A 21,026-nucleotide genomic window follows, 5' to 3' on the forward strand; every position below is an offset into this window, starting at 1 on the left:
ATCTCCAGCCAGAAACAGCAGATAAATGTGTTTTTCTGGCCAGTGCAAACAACTCGAGAGACACTTGCACTTTTAAAAAAGCGGTTACATAAACAAGCAATCAGTGCACTGAACACATGAATCTGGCACGAAACAAACATTTTGTGACACAAAGTATTTCACAAATGTTACAACCTACCACTCCAAAAGAAACAATTAACAAACCATCTCTTTCTCATTCTTCCGTTGATATCTTCTCCATTTCGCTTCAGTCATTTCTGCGGTGCTCTCAGTGTAACCCATATCTCCCCTTCATTGCTTTCTCAGTGTTGTCATGTTTTGGGGGCAAACTAAGGTTTTCCAGATGGGATAGAGAAATGGAGAGAAAACATCTCAACTGATATGTGTGTTTATATTTTCTGTCTGAGGATGTTAGGAGTGACATGTCCTGAGAGGAAGACAGGGAGGAAGAAGCTGAAGGGGGGAAAAAAGTGGATGATGTGAGGAAGAAAAGAAAACATTGAAAAGCAAAGGTGGAGAAAAGTGAAAGGAAGATACAAGCCAGATATAAACAGCAAGATGCAGAATGACAAGCTGGATCAAGTGAGAGACAAGTCATCTCAAAAAGAGTCCTGTCTGGCCTAACATGTGGACTTTGAATTGTTTTGGCACGCCTCTTCTTTAAATATTCTTTCAAACAAAACGTTTACATATCCAGGCATTAATCCATGGCCTGTCATACTGACTCTACACAGAGACACACAGATATGTTGGACTTGGATGAAAGATAACAAGCTCAGACAAACGCGCTCGCACATTCATATATATAAAGTATGTAAACATATAAATAAAAAAGTCAGAGCATCTTGAAACACTTTCAAAGAACTGGCGCACCGAGTGATGGTAATTGGCTTATTCTCACAATATTGTTCATTTTGTATAACGAAACATTTTCCAGGAAAAATAACTCTTGATTACAGGGAGCATTTTTTGCTTTATAAAAATGTTTTTCAAAAAAATCATCAGTAATATTTGCTGTTAACTGAAATAAATAAAAAATAGCTCCAGCTTTTGAGCATTCTGAATCAGTTTCTAAACAGAAACACCCCAAACACATACGATAAGGTATGTGTGGAATCGTTTAACGCAGGTAGGGAGTTATGCACTGGTAGCAAGAATTCCCAAACACACACATAAGCATGTGCACATTTCTGACTCCGGCATCAATCATAATTTACAATCAAGCCAAGATTAATCCAGCATGTTCATTCCAGCATAGCAGCGTTTGTTTTTTTTTTGTTCCTGTCCTTATAGAAAAGCATTTCCTGTGTACTCCAGGGAAAGCTAAATCAAGGCATAACTCTGAATAACTATCAAAGTTTTTATTTGTCCAAATGAGAGATCAACCGCACGCTGATTTATTGAATGAAGTTTAGAAAGGCTGTGGATGTTAAGCCAAACACATGGTGCGGGGAGTCAATGCTGGCATATCGCTCAGATGAGGTATTGTTTTTATATTGGTCTGTATCAAGCATTAGTCATCCACAGAGACATTGGAGAAAGATGGGGGGGAAAGAGAGCAAACAAGAATTGAATTCATGTGTGTGGGGACTGGAGTGTCTAATAACTCTAACTTCAGTCAACGGTTATAAAAAGAACAATGATGTCACGCTACCTTACAGCAAACTGCGAGAACTCGGCCTCTGAAGGAAATAAGCAAATACTTCAGGGGATATTAACTTCACTTATTATTTACACACACAATGGGTGAAACCGCACTGAATTTCCCCGGCCAAGCGTTCAATATCAAGTACAAGTTTTCACCTACATCTAAATTTGTTTGGAATTACTCAATTTCGCCACAATCTGGAAGAAATCTTGCAAAGTGAGGTTGCCAAAGATATTAGGCTAAGTGTTGTTCACGTAGCGTGCATGCAGAGGCAAGCTGTGTTGTGCAAATTTAAAGAATATCCAAACCCCTGAATCAAATTCGATGTTTTCGCCTGAACAGAAAACAGCTCGCCGTGTGATCGATTGATTTGGAAGGTTTGAAGCGTCACAAATCAGTCTAATTACGAGATTTTCATTTTACGCACCCCGTGGTCTTTGGTGGTGCAAATGCAAAACCAGATCGCTTAGCTGTTTGGATGTTTTTAAACAGAAGTGAGATTACATGAGGGCAGACAAGTCATTCTGCAGGACAAATTATCAGTAATTACAGCTCAGATGTAAGCAGGGGTATTTAGGAGTTATACTGTTTTTTTCTGTAACCTAGCCTGGGAAAAATGTTAGCGGCTTTAAACAAGTTCTCCCATAGGAGGCACATATGGCTGAAATGACTGGACTCTCAGAACTAGGCACTTATGTTTGTCTATGAGAGAGAATGAATGAGATAGAGTTCTGGTATATAACAGCGTTACCTATTAAAGCAAAGATAAGACAATTTTTGGTGACCATGTGTGCTGTAGGATCCAAAATACTAGAATATGTATGTCTCTGAAAGTGCGCTTTCTCCCGACCATCTCCTCTTTCCCACGCCGTCTCCTCCCAATTTCTTTCAGAGATTTAGAGAAGAGAAATGTCACAGCAGTTTATCACAAACCACATGAAACGACTTGCTGGCTTGCCACACTCAGCTCACACACATATACACTGCCTTTTTCTGTGGGTCCTTCTCACAGTGTTTCATGCATGCAGAATGCAAACACTTACATTTTTAATTTTTCTGTTTTTTACCTAAAAAACTCAAGCACAGATGAATCCTGACCCAGTGACTGACATACGTTCCAAACTCCACTTTGGTCCTATATTTAGGAATATGAATAAACAGATGCCAATACAAGCGCAAACACTCACATGTAGCAACTCGTTTCCATTCCTTAGCGGATTTGTACTGGGAGTGTATTTTTATCTGCTGGTTTGGTTAAAACAGAGTGTGGAGGGAAGCTGCATGCAGCCAGCGGTGATTATAGTTATTAAAGTTCTCACATACACACTGATTTTAGTCGCTTATGGAAAAGGAGTGAGGGAGCCCTTGAACTTAATTAGGACAGCTGAGAGAACGTGAGCAGTCAATCTCAACTAAGTGTAGTTATTCAGATATGATAAGCCAGAAAGGTAAAAAATACAATATATACACTTTATACTTTAAAGATTTTCATACGTTTCCCAACAAGGACCTGCTCAGTGTTTGGTAATTGTAATGGTGGCCAGAGTGATTTAGCTTCCTTTTTTTTCCTGCCCCAGAAACAAGATCATTTCTGAACAGATAAAATATCAGAACGGTTGAAATCTCCAGTGATGCACATGAAATTGGTTCAGGCTGCACACCCCTAATGCTCTACAGGCAATCTTGTTTTTAGTCAGTGTGTACATAACAAAAAACTTCTGTTACATATGAGTGAGTATTGTTTTAAGACCAGCAGTATTTCTGAAGCACTTTTTGTGCTTCAGTTTAATAGATATGATTCAAATTCGCCTGTTTGCACATCTCTAAGCAATCATGCTACTGCTTTGAAATTTCAGCTTTGGTTTTCCCAGAATTGCAAAAGTCATCGTTCCCCAGCATTATTCAGAAAGACTTGAGAGTCTAATTTGAAATCTCTCTTTTTTTCATAGGAACAGTGACTAACTCTTTCAGTATGAGTTGCTTTACTTAGTTTCCCATCGTCGTATCCGTACCAGGTCAACATCTCGCTGTTGTGCTGCTTGTATAGTAAATGGAAGTCGTGCTGCTTGTTGCTGGCATGTCAGCTCACCATTACTCTATTATTTAACCTTGTAAATATCCAGTAATTGCAAAATCCAACTCCTTGGATAGTACACTTGCATGCTCTCTTGTTCTAAATGCCCTCATTAGGATGGGAAACTTTATTTTATAGAGACTTGTTTCCCCCTATAGCCATATACGGGCCCATTAGGTAAATATACCATTTGCTTAATTGCTACAGCATGGAACTTTTTTGTTAATGGGATTCCTTGTAAAGAAACAAATACAAGTCACAATTAGGTATTAAAGAGAGGACAGATTAAAAGACCTGATGGTACTGTATCTGGTAGATTCAACTTAATATTAGCCAACTTAGTACCTAAGAAGGAAAAAGTAAAGTGACTTAATGATGGCAACTATCTGGAAGTGCTGGTTCCTCGCATGCAGCACATATGAGGAGATAGTCAGCTTCAGAGGATTCTGCTAGAAAAATTTAGGTTAGTTTAAGCAAGCAGCTGCCTGGGTAGAGTATACAGAAGTCAGGATGCATAATTCCCAATGGCCCGCTCTAAGTTCACTAGACAATTACCTGCTCTGTTCTCGCATGGGTGCAATCAGACATTATACAGACTGTGTACAAAGGCACTATTTAATGTGTAATCAGACATTTGTATTCTCACATACAGCTCAAAGAAGCAACATCAAGAAGATTTCAGCAGATAACTGCAATCTGAATTATACATTTTCATACATCCTGACTGATTTAAAATAAGTTAAAGTCCTCAAATAAACTGGAGGGAATGTGAGCAAAGCCTAATGTTTTACTGACTAAAAATTTGATTGAAAAAAGGAAAGAAACTTACAGAATCCTGAGGTTCTTGAGGCCAGAAAAGTCCACTTTAGTGATTCTGGTGATGTTGTTTTTATTCAAATCCCTAGAAAGAGAAAAACAGGATAAAAATTACTTATTCAGTCAAAATTACATTCAGTTGTGAGTATAATGTAACTTTAACACAACTGTGAAAGCAAACAAGCGCCCACCAAGTGGCAGAAGGACAGGGCATGAGAATGCTCCACAGCATATAGGCCCACACACATGCATACAAGTACAAACACAAGCAAACCAAGCACTGAGAAACTTCTGTTCTGATGCACAATTATTTACTGGAAAACAAATTTTTCAATTAAAATTTTTTTTTCTCTTTCCAATGTCACAGTTTAAAAGCTTATCATGTTTCCTGACTGTCATTCAATTAGTTTTAACTACGGGCGCAAAATGTATACATACTGCAATATGAACTGACTGCCTGAGTGTGTGTGTGTGTGTGTGTGTGTGTGTGTGTGTGTGTGTGTGTGTGTGTAGACTGGTTCCCTTTATATGGGTTTGATGTTTATTGAAACGCTGTCGCACTGCAGGAATTAGGGCAAGGAAAAAAAACATACGCACACACAGAAAGAAAGGGCACACACAAACAACACACACACAATGTTCTCTCTTATTTCACACACAGAGCTCCTCCAAAGCTTTCACTCGCTCTCAGAACCATAGACACACACACACACACAAACAGAACTAGGTTTTGCCAACGCAGGCAGCGTGTGTGTTTTTCATAATACACCTAAACATTTATAAATCTGATTTAAGACGATATTAGGTTTCAAAAGGCTTCCTCAAGCTGACATAGCAAGGGCCACTAATAAGAGCCATTCCCCAGCTTGTGACAGGGAGGGTTGCTATAGGCCAGACCAGTCCTCCAAAGCGCAAAATGGGGTCCTTGGTCCAACAGGGTGTTCTTGAAAGGGCTCCAGAGTAATGAATAACTACAATATCTCATATGTAGCAGTGGGATGTCACAAAAATGACTGATCCAACCCGGCACGTCAGATGAAGTATAGGAAAGCTGGCTTAAATCATAAGCAACAAGAAATGAGATCCCTGTCACGTACTTGTGTTTACATTCAAAAATATGAAACACTGAAAAGGGTTTGAATGTGAATATTTTATCCAAACAATAGATCAGATGGCAATATCGCACATGATCCCACAATGTTTTCACACAACAACTTCAAATATTTTCCACAGATATTCTTTCTCATAAGTGGCACACAGCAGGAAAATGTCCATTCATACTACTAGAAAAGGGGTTTGTGTGGTTTGGGCAGGGGAGCGTTTCTAATGAAAAGTTAAAAACTCTGCAGAGAATAGTAGAAACTCTCAACTCAGTGGATTTGATTTACAATGTTTCAGTTCATTCTCACCCCTGCCCTCCGCCTCTTTTCCAGACACGCCTTTTTTCCCCACAATAATGTGTTAATAAAACACGTCAACACTTAATGGCATAAAATGAAAGTAGATGTTTAGGTGATGAATGCTTAAGAACATTTAGCACAGAAACAACCAAACTGTTTCACTCAGGTGTTGGTGAAGACCAAAATGTTACTGCGGCAATGCTGTTCATGACTACTGGAACAAAACGACCACCACATGATCAGGAAAACAAGTAATAAACAATAGTTTTGTGGGACGATATAACACTGCATGTTTAAAATAGATTTTAAATCTATCATCGTCTGTCAGATGCCCAGGGGTTTGGAAGCAACCGCTATTTTATTCACAACGTCTCTGGTTTGAGTGCAGCCCACATTTCTAGCTGAAGTTAACTTTTGCTTTCCGACAATAAACTGACATGTTGAGAAATGAGCTTGACATAAACATCCTCTGCTTAGGTATAATACTTTTGCATTAATGTATAGCTCACTAAAGCAATGAACTGAGAAAGACAAAGAAAGCAGAATGAAGTTTCACGTTGATGCCGAGTCTCATCCATCTTAATGTTTCATGTGAGACATTCGAGACAACAGATAACATTTTGACAGTGAGCTGCTTCACTATCCAGACTATAAGCTGCTGGTTCTTGTCACAAGCTTTCCAAGTGTTTGGCTTTGCCAGTTCCTTGAAATGCAAGGCACTGACAATTACTTGATAAGCCTTCTTGGGGTTTGATTTATTAATTTGAACATGAGGAAAGAGTTGATTTGCTTCAGAAATAAACTGTTTTTCTTGTTCATGTTTGTTACTCTACCACACTTATAGTCTAGCTGTACAGAAGGTGAGAGGTTTTCACCCTACCCCTGCGAAGATATTGACTGCGCATCATTGGAAGCGGATGACATAAGTATCTGACAAATGTTTACAGGTTGACAAGTGGGCTGGAATAGAGAAGAGGGTAACAGTGAGGTTCACTGGGAATGGGAGGCTGGCTGATGGACCAACAACAGCACAAGTAAGAGTAGCCTACAGACTGGGTGTACCACATGCTTTTTACACTGCCTCCAGATGGGCATCCCCTGAGTGGAAAGGACAGCGAATGCACTACCACTGCTTGACCATAAATCTGGCTGTACCCTCTGCTATCTCCCCTTATCTTTCAGACAGTAAGATAAGACCAGCCTAAGTGACAAGTGGCATGGGTTGATGGACCACACTAGCTGCCACTTTCCTGTCACCTGAGAACAGGAAACCGTGACTAAAATTCTCACACGGGTTAATCTTATTCTACTAATGGTTCGGACTGCTGATGGTTGTGTAATGACATGGGAGTAATGTGCTTGACCATTCCTGTCCCTCCCTTTATGATCCATCTCTGATGGCTGATTCCAGCAAGTCAAACAGGTGCACCAAACATGTTCTTATCAGTAAAACTGTTTTTCTCTTGAATCATCTCAAACTAATTTCTTGAACATGACATTAAGTTGACCGTACACAAATGGACTCCACACTCACCCGCACCTTGTTGAATGTATGGCATGAAGAGCAAAGGTAGCTCGGAAGGCAAAAAGAGATCCACCACCATAATGAAAAAGCGTACCTAATGAAGTGTTTAGTGGATGTGTAGCTTACCCTTGGTTACAATCTTTCAGTTTTCTATTTACGCTCCATCCTCCTCCTCATCTATCTCAAATCTCTCTTTGATCATTGCTCTCTAATGTCCGTCTGTCAGTCTCTCACAGCCAGCTTTACCCAGCGTTCCCAGCCTTACTCTCCACTTTTCTTCTTCTTCTCAGTAATCTCCCTCTCGTCTCTCCCTGTCTCGATCTTTCACGTCTTATCTTTCACTGTTTCACAGTTGACTAAACACTTTTTCTTCACCTTCATCTGTTTTTCCTCTCCATCCCTAATCTCTCCTCTTTTATCTCAATCTCTCACTGTTTTACACTTGGCTACAATTTTCCTACCCTTATTTTCTTTTTTCTCTCTCTCTAATCTCTCAAACCTTATCTCCATCTTTCTTATGTTCACAGTGGAAACTTCTGCTCTTACTAAGGAGATTGCTTTGCAGTTAAGCAATTATTGAGTATACAGTTCCAGGTACAGCACAATGGCAGAATCCCATCAAACCTCGCTGCCTAAAAACTGTGGAGTCTACATCGCTGCCATGAAAACACACAGACAAGTGGCATGAAATTAAATGAAAATCTTGGATGCACAGCACACTGCTTGGCAGTGATGTCATCGGAAAAAGCTGTCAAAAAAAAGCACAGCATTGTTAGGAGGTAAGAAAACCAGTCATACCTAGCATAATATAAATAAACAACAATTCCCTCTTTTATAAAAGAATTCTGTTCATTATAACTAAATGGTGCTACTGGTACACTTCAGAAATAATAAATAAAATGCACTACCCACAGTATTTTTACATGAGTTAGTAAATCTATTCACTTAACTCCTTGGAATAAGTAAATGTGTGCACAGAGAACTCATTACGAGCAAAGCAAAGACAGCTGATGGGGCTGCCATTCTCATGCACCTGGTCTGTTAAAGCTTAGGTGTACAGCCCACCTGGCAGTAAAGCTTAACTTAGCATCAAATGTTAACTGACCAGCATTCAGACTACTAATGAAATACGTTAGCACAAAAGCCCTAACCGTTGTTTCCATTACAGGCAGAAGTAAGCCGTGCAAGCATGTGTGTGTTTGCGACTAGGGGATAAGACAAGAATGCAAACAGCAGGTGTCCAGGGAATTAATATCCCATTCAACAAAGACATGCACACACAGGCAGAGACAGCCCCCACCACATCTCACTCTAGACCACTGAGAAGTGAACTTTGCAGTCTGGCTGCCTTAGAGTGACACACGGGGTTGACTTTACGGTGACAAATGCATAGTGTGTGTGAGGTGGAGGTGGCAGCAGGACTGATTTGCCTTCAGGACAATATTATTGGTTGGCTACACCATTGGCAAGAGAGAGAACTTTTAGAAAGGAATGTTAAACGATAAATATCAGGTGACTTCAAATATACTAATAAATGAAAAACACGCCACTGTGGTAAAAGATTATCAGAGTTCAGTGTTGAGCTTAAATGTTTTGACATGTCTGCTTGTTGGCTAATTAGCTGTGCTTCTTTTTCTCACCTTGACCCTGTATCTCTGTCTGTCTGGTTTTTGTTTTCTTGAACTCTGTCCTCTTTTTCCCCTCTATCAGGGACAATAGGGAATAAAGATAAAGCACTGAAGTTTCCTCTCTCTGTTTTATCAGTCTCGGACACTGTGACATTTCCTCTTTCCCCTTTTTTCCTCTCCCTTCATTCTTTCACTCACTTTCATCCTTTGTTGACCTCTATCCCACACCTCATTTCCAAATGCATTCACTTCCTGTGCTAATCTCATGTTATTTTCCAAAAGCTCTTGTGCCGCTTCACTTTCTCATTCCTCCATTTTTACTCTCCGTCCTTCTCACTCATAGATAGATGTGCTCAATTTCATTCTCTAAATCTATCACTTACACAGGGAATCCTAATTGCTCTCTTCCTTTTCCTCTAAGCTCTGTGCTCGCCAGGTGTCATGCTGCTTTGAAATTGGCTCTGCTATAGCTGAAATCCATCCACTGCAAATGTTTAGATATTACATTTGGCCAATGCAAACTAAGGCAGCTTTAAGTGCTCTCTTCTGCTCTCACTTTTAAGGAGCACATCTATGTAGCAAGTGAAACGTACACCAAATAAAGGGGGAAGATTAATTGGCCTATGCAGACTTTACTAGCAGCCTTTGTGGAACTGTGAAAACAGTAGTGAAAAATAAATTCAGTGGTAGCATATGAGGAAAAACTTTAGATGTCATAAATACATTTAGACCAAAAAGAAGGTATAATCTTTGCGTATAATAGGAAACTGGATCAACACACAGACTGGTGCATGTGCCAGTAGGGAGAAGCATGGGCAAATTAAACACATCAAATACAGTCAAGAGTATATCATTAACAAGAATGAGAAAGAGACTTAGCCCAACAGTAATCAAGAGAGTAACAGGGATCATGGTAAATGTATTTGTGTATATAAATACATATATATATATATATATATATATATATATATATATATATATATATATATATATAGAGCGCTTTACTAGTCCCTAAGGTCCCCACAGCGCTTTACACATCCAGTCATCCACACATCCACACATTCACACACTGGTGATGGCAGCTACATTGTAGCCACAGCCGCCCTGGGGCGCACTGACAGAGGCGAGGCTGTCGGACACTGGCGCCACCGGGCCCTCTGACCACCACCAGTAGGCCACAGGTGAAGTGTCTTGCCCAAGGACACAACGACCGAGACTGTCGGAGCCGGGGCTCGAACCGGCAACCTTCCAATTACAAGATGAACTGCCAACTCCTGAGCCACGATCGCCCCATATCATGTAATATCTTAGATAATAAAGGAAAAAAATCAACTATCATGCAGCAGCTAATTGGAGCACCTACAAATAATAGTCCAGGTCTTCAATATGCTTGGTAAAATGATAGATGCTTATGTGCTGTTTAACTGTTTCATTTATGCAGTGTGCTCACTATGACGAATTATCTTTGTTACATGCACAAGATTGAGTCAGTAACACAATTGAGAGATGTAGCCATGGAAAGCTTTCAAAAGGAAAACCTGATCAACACCAGCCTACACTTGGAGTCTGTATATTACCTACAACAGTTTGCAAAAAACTCAGTTTTGGAAATCTTGGGGAGTTTGTGGAACATTTGGTCTCCTGTGCAACCCTTTACTGCTGTTTTGAATCTTTGTCATAGTGATGATAATAGGCAATAAACTGTCTCCTGTTACAAAGCTGCTCTCTGGGATATACAGCAATCATCACTCAAGAGTTTTCTGGGCAGTCACATATTCTTTATTCTCATATACACACAATTAAAAAGAAAAAAAAGTAAGTAATGAGTGCAAACGCAAGCTACAGTACCTTTGAGAGCGCTGAGATCAGGTTCTTTTTAAATTACACAAGGCAGGTTATTTAAAGGCTGTGCTTTCAGGAAAACAGAGAAATAAAAAGATTCAATATGTCAGCATTAGCGTTGTTTCATATCTGTCAGCAAAAGTGCTGAAGCCTAATTTATCTGTTTAAAAACGCTGAAAATTAAAAAAAAATTAAAAGAAAAATTACAGAGCAGGCTAATTAGTATTTCATTCCTTTACTTTCTAAAATTCTGGCTCTGCTTTTTTTTAACTTATGATCAAGTGCCTGTACTGTACATCTGTAAGTGTATCTCATTGGTTTGCTCCATTTGTCCCAAGTACAAATGGAGCGAACCATTTGTACTTGGGACAAGTACAAAATGGTTCACATCTTTTTTCACATCTTTTCTATGTGTCTCTTTGTTAAATCTGTAACTACAGTCGTTGCATCAAGTGTTTGTTGTTCGGTTGTCCAAGAAATCAAAGGTTTGTCTGCTACAATAGGTTTCCTGCAGCTAGAGCAAGACATCACTATAGCCCCTTTTCCATTAGAACCTACTCGGATCGAGTCGACACGGTTCGCCAAGGTTTTCAGGGTTTTCCATTAGGTCATAGTACCTGGTACTTTTTTAGTACCTGCTCGCTTAGGGTTCCAAACGATCCGAGCAGGTACTAAAATGTGACGTCATCTGACTGCATTCCACCGATTGGCTGGTCAGTGGCGTCACTCGATGATTCATGAGCGCATCTCATTCACGAAAATTAAAACCGCCATTTTTAAAAACCAGGGAACGAGGGAAATGGCTACAAAAACAAAGCCATGTTCCCTGATGAAAAGCCAGAGACCGAGCAGCAGGTAGATTCTTTCTTCCACATCCACCTTTCTTGTTGGGTATTAATTCGGATGCGTTGTGATGAGGACAATCACAAATGTAAGTCGAGACGTGGCCATCCGTGACGAGTCGATCTGAGTAGGTACTAATGGAAAAGGGGCTTATTAGACTCTGCTGGCTGTGTATACTTCTCAGAGGTATGGGGAAATTTTGCTAGCAGTTTTAAGTTATGCCTGCTAACCCATATTTGGGTAATCCTTCTCTGTACAAATAAATACGCTTGTTTTAGAGCTGTCCAATCTGCTGGATTCTAGGAATGCCAAGTGAAACTAAATAATGAAAGACGAGCACCAGAAAAGAGAACAAAGGTACAAACAAGGGCAGAGAGACCGGAGATAAAAGTCAGTTAAATATTTCCTTTACTGAAGGACACTCGCTTTCACTCCATAAAGGGGAATCCTGTCTGAATGATGCAAAATACATCTCCCTCCTATCTAATCTGTGCTTTCAATTTTGGGTTTTTCTTTTTTAACACTGCTTCATTCTGATTTAGCTTTATTGGATTTGTTTTCCCCCTTAAAGTCATCTTCATCTCTTACACCACATTTCTCTCCTATTTATGTCTCAGTCCTTTAAATTGTTTGTTATGCAGCTTTCACATTTAATACCCCAGACTGATTAGATTTTGTTGAAATCTGAGAGAGTAATGCATCTCCTTGTGTGTTCCATCATCAGTTGGTTTGTTTTCTGTCAGTCCCAATTTATTTCCCCTTCCTTCATAGTCTATATTCTATCTTAATACTGATCCACCTCGAGAAATTTCATAGTTTGGTGTCGCTGTTAACCACACAGGCTTGACCACATTAGGGAGACGCCTGAAAGCATCCCTTTCTTTTAGAGTCACAAGCCAAAGGGGCTGTAAACCAGCCCTGTATTTGGTTAGCTCTTTTCTTTGCAAGAGTTTATAGGGTTGCATTGCTTTTGTCTCGATTTACTACTGCTGTACTGTAAGTGAATGGGCTGGGGTGCGGGTGGAGGGGTAATTTGGCTGCGGAGAGGCCACTTGACAAGAACAAGCCCTGCTGCTTCCTCAATGGGGCCCAGGTCAGAAAAAAATGAGAATGAGTGAACAAGAGGATAAGAAAATGAGATTAGGGTGAATGAGAGATTGAAAGAGGACATGAATGACAGAGACAGAGACACAGAAGCACTGATGCATGCATGCACAGTGCAGTGACCTGTTTCTCCATAAGCTTCCAGACTCCATAAATAGTCTATTTGAGCAGTGGCCTGCAAACTGAACACTGTGGTGGAAGTCACTCTATTACTCTGCCACATACCCACAAATAACCACATAAAAATGTATATACACAGGTGTAGTGAAGGAGTACAAACAGAAACTCACACTGAGAAAATAAAGTCCGTGCAGAAGGGAAATAATATGTTGCTTTGGTGACAGTGGCCTAACAAAACAGTGGCATAGCTTGTTAACATCAAACAACTCCAAGCTCACTGCATAGACACACACACACACACAAATCTATACTAGTGTTATAGTATGACACACACTCTGAAGTCCTCCAAGTTGAGGACTTCTCATTCAGCAGAAAGTCACAGAAGGTCATTCGTGACTCTGGGTTGTTTCTATGTGACACAAATTCTCTCTCATTATATGTCAAAGTTTCCATCTAACCAGTTTCATGTTATTTCTGGTGAATGCATGAGAGTGAACTGTGTGAGCTTGTGCCTGCCTAATGATGAGTGTGCACTGTATGTGTGGGACTGCAGGCTAGATTTTTAAGTGCTTCATGAATATGCATTTCATTTAAATTATGTACCTTTTCATGCCTGCGTGTTCTCTTGCACTAAGTTTTTGAGGACCCGTTTTGGGACCTTAACATTTCGGCTGCTTCTTACTGCATCAAATAGCTGTTTGAAGATTAAAAGAAAATCACATGTAGCCTATTTTTTCAGTCGCCATCAAATCAGGATTCTTCTGTAATCGTACCAGAAGTTAATTACTGAGGTCACCTAAGACATTAGTACCGCGAAAAGAAGAAGAAAATACAAGCTGTCAATTAATCACACAGGTGTTAAAGCAACCCCCAGGTTAACAAAACTTGCTTTCAAGTGGAAATGAAAGCAAACTGTGAAATAAACACCCACGGTGTTCACATCCATCACAGTTAACAGACCTTTTCTGGTCCAGCTTGGTTAAGAAGGATTTTCAGACATGTTCTCTTCCGTTTTATACTCCAAATGAAATGTGTTAGTTATTGATGGCTTGTCCGGGGGTAGGTAATTAATTTCCCCAAAGGGTCACATGAGAAACTGGGACTGTTTCAACAAGTGGAACTCAAGTCTGCTTAATATTAATTTTATCTCTTTATAAGCTTCTTGGCTCTGTCCTTCATATCAGTACCAGTTTCTCACGTGAAAGAAAATGGACTGACCACCCCTGAGTCATTATAGAAGCTTTTTTATGCTCCCAGGAAACAATGTTCATCCGTCTCAGCTTTGGCATAATTTGATACAATATGTAATGTGCTGAGAATAGACCAAAAAAAAAGAAAAACCAACGCACATTTCAACAATAAGGCTTTAGGATTAACTTTGTGTTCAAAACTGGATTTTCTAGTATTGATGATTAGGTTAGAGTAAGAGCCTACTGTATATAGTAAGAGCCCTCAAAAGTGCAGTACACTCCGGTACGTGCACCTCCATGTGTTTAGTTTGTTCGTTACATCTGAATATGTCTGTATGTTTTAATGTAGCATCCGGCTTGATCCATTTCCCAGAAGGGCAGTGCCCACTATCAACGCCAGCTGGCTCCCTCTTTGACAAGCTTAAAGTAATTATATAGAAAGGTCATGTGCCCGCATGCTGGAGAAACTTGAGGAAAAGAATATCACCCACTGACCTAGAAATGGAGCCTAAATGTTGGTTAGCCTCACTTGTGCCATTTGGCATACCATAACTGAATCAAACATAGTTAGAAGGGCACAAAGTGATTACCACAAGATGGCCATGGATGATAGGCGTGACATTAAGAGGCTGTTGGAAAACAGCAAGCTCACTGTGGTTTTTACTTCTGAGTTTAGCTCTGTCTGCTATTGCAATAACACTCGGCTGCTCTTCAGACAAATTACATCATCATCATACCCACGATAACAGTAAAGAACGGTCTCCACTTAACGATGGCTTTTGTTCAACAGTTACCAAAGGCTGTGTTCATTCATATGCAGAAATATTGCACAAACATCATAATTAGTTTCCTGGTTCCCATAAAACAAAGCAGTACAACTAAAGATTCATGGAACACATCAAAACTGTTGGAACACATTTTGAACTTAACATTATCAGACTCTTTGGGTGGGGCTAGCAGCTGTATACAAAACACTGTTATTTGCAATGATGTCAGATAAATATTCAAGACAGAGCCAAAAGTAGCTGGGAAGTCTACACCACAGTACTTTAGTCATTGCAGATTGATCCAATCAAATTATTCCAAATTTAGGGAACTAGAACTATGTCAGCACAAATTAGCTGGTCTGCTCCATGCGCAGGATAGAACCAAAGTATTCAGAGATCTCGCACACACACACAAAATTCCAGCCCCACCATGAAATGCCATTTCATAGCCGAGGGTGTGGTGGTTAGAGCGCCCACTGGCCAATCAACACTAAGCTTTGATAAGAGCCAGAAGCAGCGGCTAAAGTGTGTGTGTCCACACAAACACACGCAGCAGCAGCAGCAGCAGGGATCCTACTGTTATGCGCTCTGTGGTACAGTAGGCTGGCACGTTGGGGGGAAATGGGGGTTGTGAGATGCTGCTGGCAAACTGATGGTGTGTGTGAGTGCGTGCGTCGGAGGGGGAGGTGGAGGTCAGAAAAAAAGTGGTAGAACTGAGGAGTGAAGCAAAGGAAAAGTAGAGAAGAAAAGAAGTTGGGCAGAAAGAGCGAGAGATGTAGGAGAAAAAACAACGGTGGGATAAAGATAAAAAGCTTGGAGGGGAAGGGAAATTAAAGAGCAGAAGGGGAGAAAGAACTAGCTGAGAAGAGAGAAAGCACAGAAGGTGTTGCCTGTACAAATCTTGCCAAAATTTACTGGTGGTGTTAGCGAGGGAACAGAAAACTAGACTGTTAAACTCAAATTTAGCTTGTGCAAAGCTGGCTGAGGAAACTTGCTGCCAGTCAACTACAAACACAGTGCATGTATGAGGATGCAATCATGCACACATGCACATTGTGACAAAATTAAAACATGCAAAGCTTGCACAAACACATGCAGAAAAAAAACAAACTGCAGCTCGAGCGATTGGAAGCTCCCTTTGGAGTTTACGGCATTTGATTCTCCCACATTTTCACAGCAGTTGAGGCAACAGTTTGGAATTTGAATCTCAGGGGAAAAAAAGTGTTTGTGCTTTTTTGTATGTGTGTCTATGCAGACCCTGTAGGGCAGGTGTGAACCGAACCCGAGAGAGAAAAGCCGTTCTTATGTTTCAATTCACTTTACCCAACCTCGTTAAGCCTGTTAAGCTACCCCCAAAAACCCTCCACTCAAATTAGATGCAAATGAGGCCTCAAGTGGCTTTCCAAGTAGAACATTACGGAATTGACTGGCCCGAGGTAATCTTTGAGGCTGGCAGCATGTGAGTGTGTCTGTTAAGTGAACAGTTGGGGCCACCACAGTTTTTCTCTCGTTAACCTTTCCAAATGTTTACAATAGTGAGGAAGACCGGGCTTTTAAAGAGATTGATTCTGTGGTTATGACAGGTGGACTGCGGCGCTTGCTTACTCGTTTTCACATGTAGCAGAAAGAAACTAGATTCAAACTTTCGCACTGTGTGTAATAAAAAGGCTAAGTGGGGGCATATTGTGAAAGCTACATGAGTGTTACAGTGCTTTCATGCTTTACAGTGCATCTTGACTGATTCTCTTCACTCCAGGCATCCACCGTTCCTCAGGAAATTTACCACTGTGAAATGTTTCAGTGTTATATAATGTGACAGTATATCATGAAATCCTCTTAACTCCATGTGTCACGTACTTCTGCTTTACTCTGCTGTGAATTTCTACATTTGGTTTCATAAAACTTCAAGCAATCGTTCTAAATTACTCTGATTCGATATATGTGTCTATAGAGGGTGCGGCAATGTAGAAGTTGAAAAACATTTTCCCGGAAAGATAAGGTGAAAGCCTCGCCTTAACTAAATGCTACATGTTTTGCGCCCTTGATGCATGTTCTAGTGTTGTGAGGTAACAGATACACATTATATTTTCTAATATTTCAACGAGAGAGAGACAAGAAAACTTTTAAATCAGAAAAAAGATGGAGGATTTCAGTGCTACAATATTTAAAGCAATGTTGAAACCATGGGCGTAATTTCCAGGGGGGTTATGTTATCTTTACTCATTTCAGTTATTACCAGCAAAATAGTCGCACGTTTAAATTTGGACGTTGGAAATTTACCCAGATTTATTTATTTATTTAGACAGAGATCTTGAACTATATTCTACACCAGCGGTCCCCAACGGACCGGTTTATGCTCGACAATATTTTCACGGACCGGCCTTTAAGGTGTCGCGGATAAATACAACAAAATAAAACTAGTACCGGTACCGAAAAAAAGAAGATTTATTCATAACACACGTGAAAAGACCCAGGAAAACCGAGTTAACGATAAAAACGATAACAAAATAACGCTGAAAACCGATAAAAACCCTGAAAACCATACATTTCACACCTGAGCCTCAACTTTCGCGGCCCGGTACCAAACGACTCACGGACCGGTACCGGTCCGAGGCCCGGGGGTTGGGGACCGCTGTTCTACTCTAGGATGATGTGAATTGATTTAAATGTATATGGTCCATTTCATTTTAAAATGATCAGTTAAACTCTTTTAAGCATGAACAATTCATAAAGTTCTTTTTTTTAACCCAAATCATAAGGACTTTTATCCCTAATTGTGACTTTTCACTTCACTTCAAGTTTATTGCCAGTTTTTGCCACCATGAAAAAGTCTGTTATACCATAATGTCAAGCCACAATGACGAGTGTGTTAGTATACCATAGAAAAAGCCCGGAAAGTCTTGAAATATGGACGAAAAAATAAAAACTTATAGTCTTAAAGAATCTCTGCCAATGGAAATCATCACCTTACGCTTTTGCAATCTGTAAATGTGTCAGTGGTGAAGTGTGGAAGTATTCGATTATAGTTGAGAAACTTTTTGAAATTTACAACTTTTACTTAGAAGTTAACAACTTTTTTGTTACAAGAATCTGTTGTCCACATGAACTTTATCACAACTGTCAAAATCAAATCCCTGCTTAGGGCAATGATGCTCATCTCTCTTAAAACAAAGTGTCTGTTGTAACCTTTAGGACTAGAATCTCATCCATTTTAATGTTTCCCAACCCAGACTCCCTAAAATATATCTGCAGAGGGAGAACGAGATGAAGGTAGAAAAAGAGGGAGGAAAAGAGCAACTCTTGGCCAAAGTCACATCTGAAACACTGACCTGGATAAATCAGAGAAACATAAACACAGAGTTTCTGGACTGAAAAGGGAGGGAGGGGGCGCTGCTACCCCAAATATTCCACCCTGGGGACCCCAGGGAGACGCAGAAGACCCCGTTATCCCACCTCCCCATCACAACCTGCTCTAATTATTTATTTTTCTTGGGTCTAAATGTCTTCGGGGGATTACTGTGCAAAAGCCAACAGGTCCTAGGAGGTCACAACAGCCCTGTTGAATAGCAGAGGTATGGGGGTTCATTGTTAACACTCATACATACACACACAAGAAAAGCAATCACACCAGCCAGTGCAAACACGCAGGCACACAAACATATGAAACAGCTCAGCCAAGCAAAAATCCACACACACATGCTAATCACATGTTCATATCCACCAGTACCCCCCACATCCACACACACACACTCACACATATTCACAAACATGACCCCCCACTTTCCTCAGCAGCCTACTGATTGTGTTTGTTGTCTCAGGTTAGGTCTGTTGTTGATCCCCTGCAGGGCTTTTGGCTGCTCTGTTGTCATGCATAATCACTTCCATACCTTAACAGCAAAGGTGTGTGTTTGTGAGTGCATGTGTGTGGCTGCGCTGATGTATACGTGTCAAGATCAGGCTGGAGGTGGCAGCAGCGCCTGTCAGTGTTCTGTCCCTGCCTAAGGAATGAATATGATTTTAAACTGTCACCCAGGCTAAGAATAAATAAAGAAAGAACCAGTAGTTCTTGAAGTGAAAAACACTGAGGATCTAGTTCAGTTTTACTCATATTCTACAAAACTTTAGAAAGTCTTACCCAGGCATGTGAAAGAATACAATTTAAAGTGATTTAAGGCGACTTTCTCACATTCTTTTGACCTGTTTAAAATTTCAAAAGCTTTCTCTAAAAACATAGTTGGTGACTGTTTTCTTAACCACCTCTGTTCATTGGGGGTCGCAGGTGATTTTAGGGCACTTTTGTGTGTGCAATATATTAAGCTAGAATAAAATAGCAGTATTTTAAACTAAAGGCATTGCAGCTTTTCACAGTAAGACGTACCCTTTGAGTAATATGCTGACAGGATTTTTGATAGCAGTAGTTTCCTTACGATTTTTAAAAGCCACATAAAGCCAGTCATCGTCTAAAAAAAAAAAAGCTTTATCCACTTTTATATAAAAGTTATGTCCCAACTTTATATAGCCTGAGTAGTAATCATGGCAACAACGATAAAAAAAATACCAGAAATAGAGTTTTACATACAGGACGGGGGGTTTATAAGATAATATAAAAACATGAATTTAATAAACTAAATGGGATGTTGATGCACATGGATGCTATTACAGTAGCCTGCTGTATGAAATAAGTACCGTTATGTGCAAGTGATGAAAGTTTAACAATGCACGACTAAGTTTTCGAGATGTTTTTTAAAAATGTATTTGCTTAGGCTGCTGCCCCCGCGACCCGGCCCCGGATAAAGCGGATGAAGATGGATGGATGGTATTCAAAATATTTTGCTCGGAAAAATCTGCGAAAACGTGCAGTTTTCCTACAGAGCATGTTAAGTTTAAAATGCACTATCCACAATTCAGGAGCATGGGAGTAATGCAAAGGGAGAAAAGGTGAATAATAAGGTCAGAGTGCCCTCTATGATGAACTTTGGTTAAATTGATGCAATTACAGATAAGTTGAAAAAAAACAACTGCTCTTACAGGCGCTCGGCATTCCTCGGTATTCCTTTGGGCACAGTCTTCAAACCCAGACCCTGGCAGTCCACATGAGATCCGGAGCAGCTACACTTGTGTGGGCATCCATTCACCGATGTAGCGCACACCAGCAGAGCGAAAGCTAGAGCCCAAACCCGGCAGAGCGCGGCGCGCTTCCCCGGTGTGGTCGGAGGCATTATAGCAATCCACCGAAATTACTTCCAACAGACGTTAATTGAAAATCCGCGGGGGGTGAAGGAGACACCGTGGAAGTGCGGATCCTGTGTAAGTTGAAGACAGGACGTTTTTTCTGTGGCAGAATTTTGGAAAAAAGAAAGAAAAACGCAAGCCGAAATCAAATTAAGTTCGCTGTTGCACGAATTCAGAAAACTTCTCTCCAGAGACTCGGTAACTACGAGTCTACTTAAAACATCCCTTTGCCAGTGACGAAGAAGACAATAACAACGTAGATATGACACGCTAGACAAAAACTTTAAATATCTATTCGTGCGTCACTCAGCTCAATGCGTAAAAGTTTCCCCAAATGTTCTCCATTCCCAAACTCTCCGAGAACTTATGAGCCTAGCTTCTAAACCTTCCAAGGTGAGAATATTCAGCTGGGGTGTAACCTCCTTCCAAGGAACATCCCTCCGCTGCCAGGGAGTAAAAAGTGAGAGTAGTAAAGGAGTTATAATCACACACATACAAAAAAAAAAGTTGAAAGCGCAGTGGCGCAACACAGACTGATTCGCCTGGCGATTGTGAGAGCGAGAGAGGCAAACAGATTTGTATTTAGGTTCCCCCCAAAATCCTCCTTCCCTCTCCCTCCCTCCCTCTCTCTCTCTTTCTGTTGATGTCAGGAGAGTCGGAGAGCTCTACAAACTTTGATTCGTCCTTTATCTTCCCCAAGTCTGTAAACCAAACTCGAGTAAAACTCTATCCACGGAAGCAGCGTACTCATTTGAGCTGGTTTCTCAGCAGCTCTTCTTTTATTTTTTTAGCCCATTTATCAACGTAATGAACTTGCTATCATGTTTTGGTTTTGAG

At 40.4% G+C, this 21,026-nt stretch overlaps 1 protein-coding gene across 1 annotated transcript in view; it reads right to left on the reverse strand.

Moving 5' to 3' along the window:
• The window catches only part of slit3 (slit homolog 3 (Drosophila)), a 247,638-nt gene extending 226,871 nt beyond the window's left edge, over window positions 1-20,767 (reverse strand). The window contains exons 1-2 of the mRNA XM_085283729.1: window positions 19,986-20,767; window positions 4,552-4,623 (exon numbers count right to left, since the gene is read on the reverse strand). Coding sequence (XP_085139855.1) covers window positions 4,552-4,623; window positions 19,986-20,176 — 263 coding nt within the window. The 5' untranslated portion in view covers window positions 20,177-20,767. The remainder of the gene's footprint in view (window positions 1-4,551; window positions 4,624-19,985) is intronic.
• Between the last annotated feature and the right edge of the window lie 259 nt (window positions 20,768-21,026).

This window comes from Mchenga conophoros, linkage group LG2 (assembly GCF_057382185.1).
Source record: "Mchenga conophoros isolate Kocher_MC1m ecotype Shallow Benthic linkage group LG2, M_conophoros_male_GT1.1, whole genome shotgun sequence".
Classification (NCBI taxonomy): Eukaryota; Metazoa; Chordata; class Actinopteri; order Cichliformes; family Cichlidae; genus Mchenga; species Mchenga conophoros.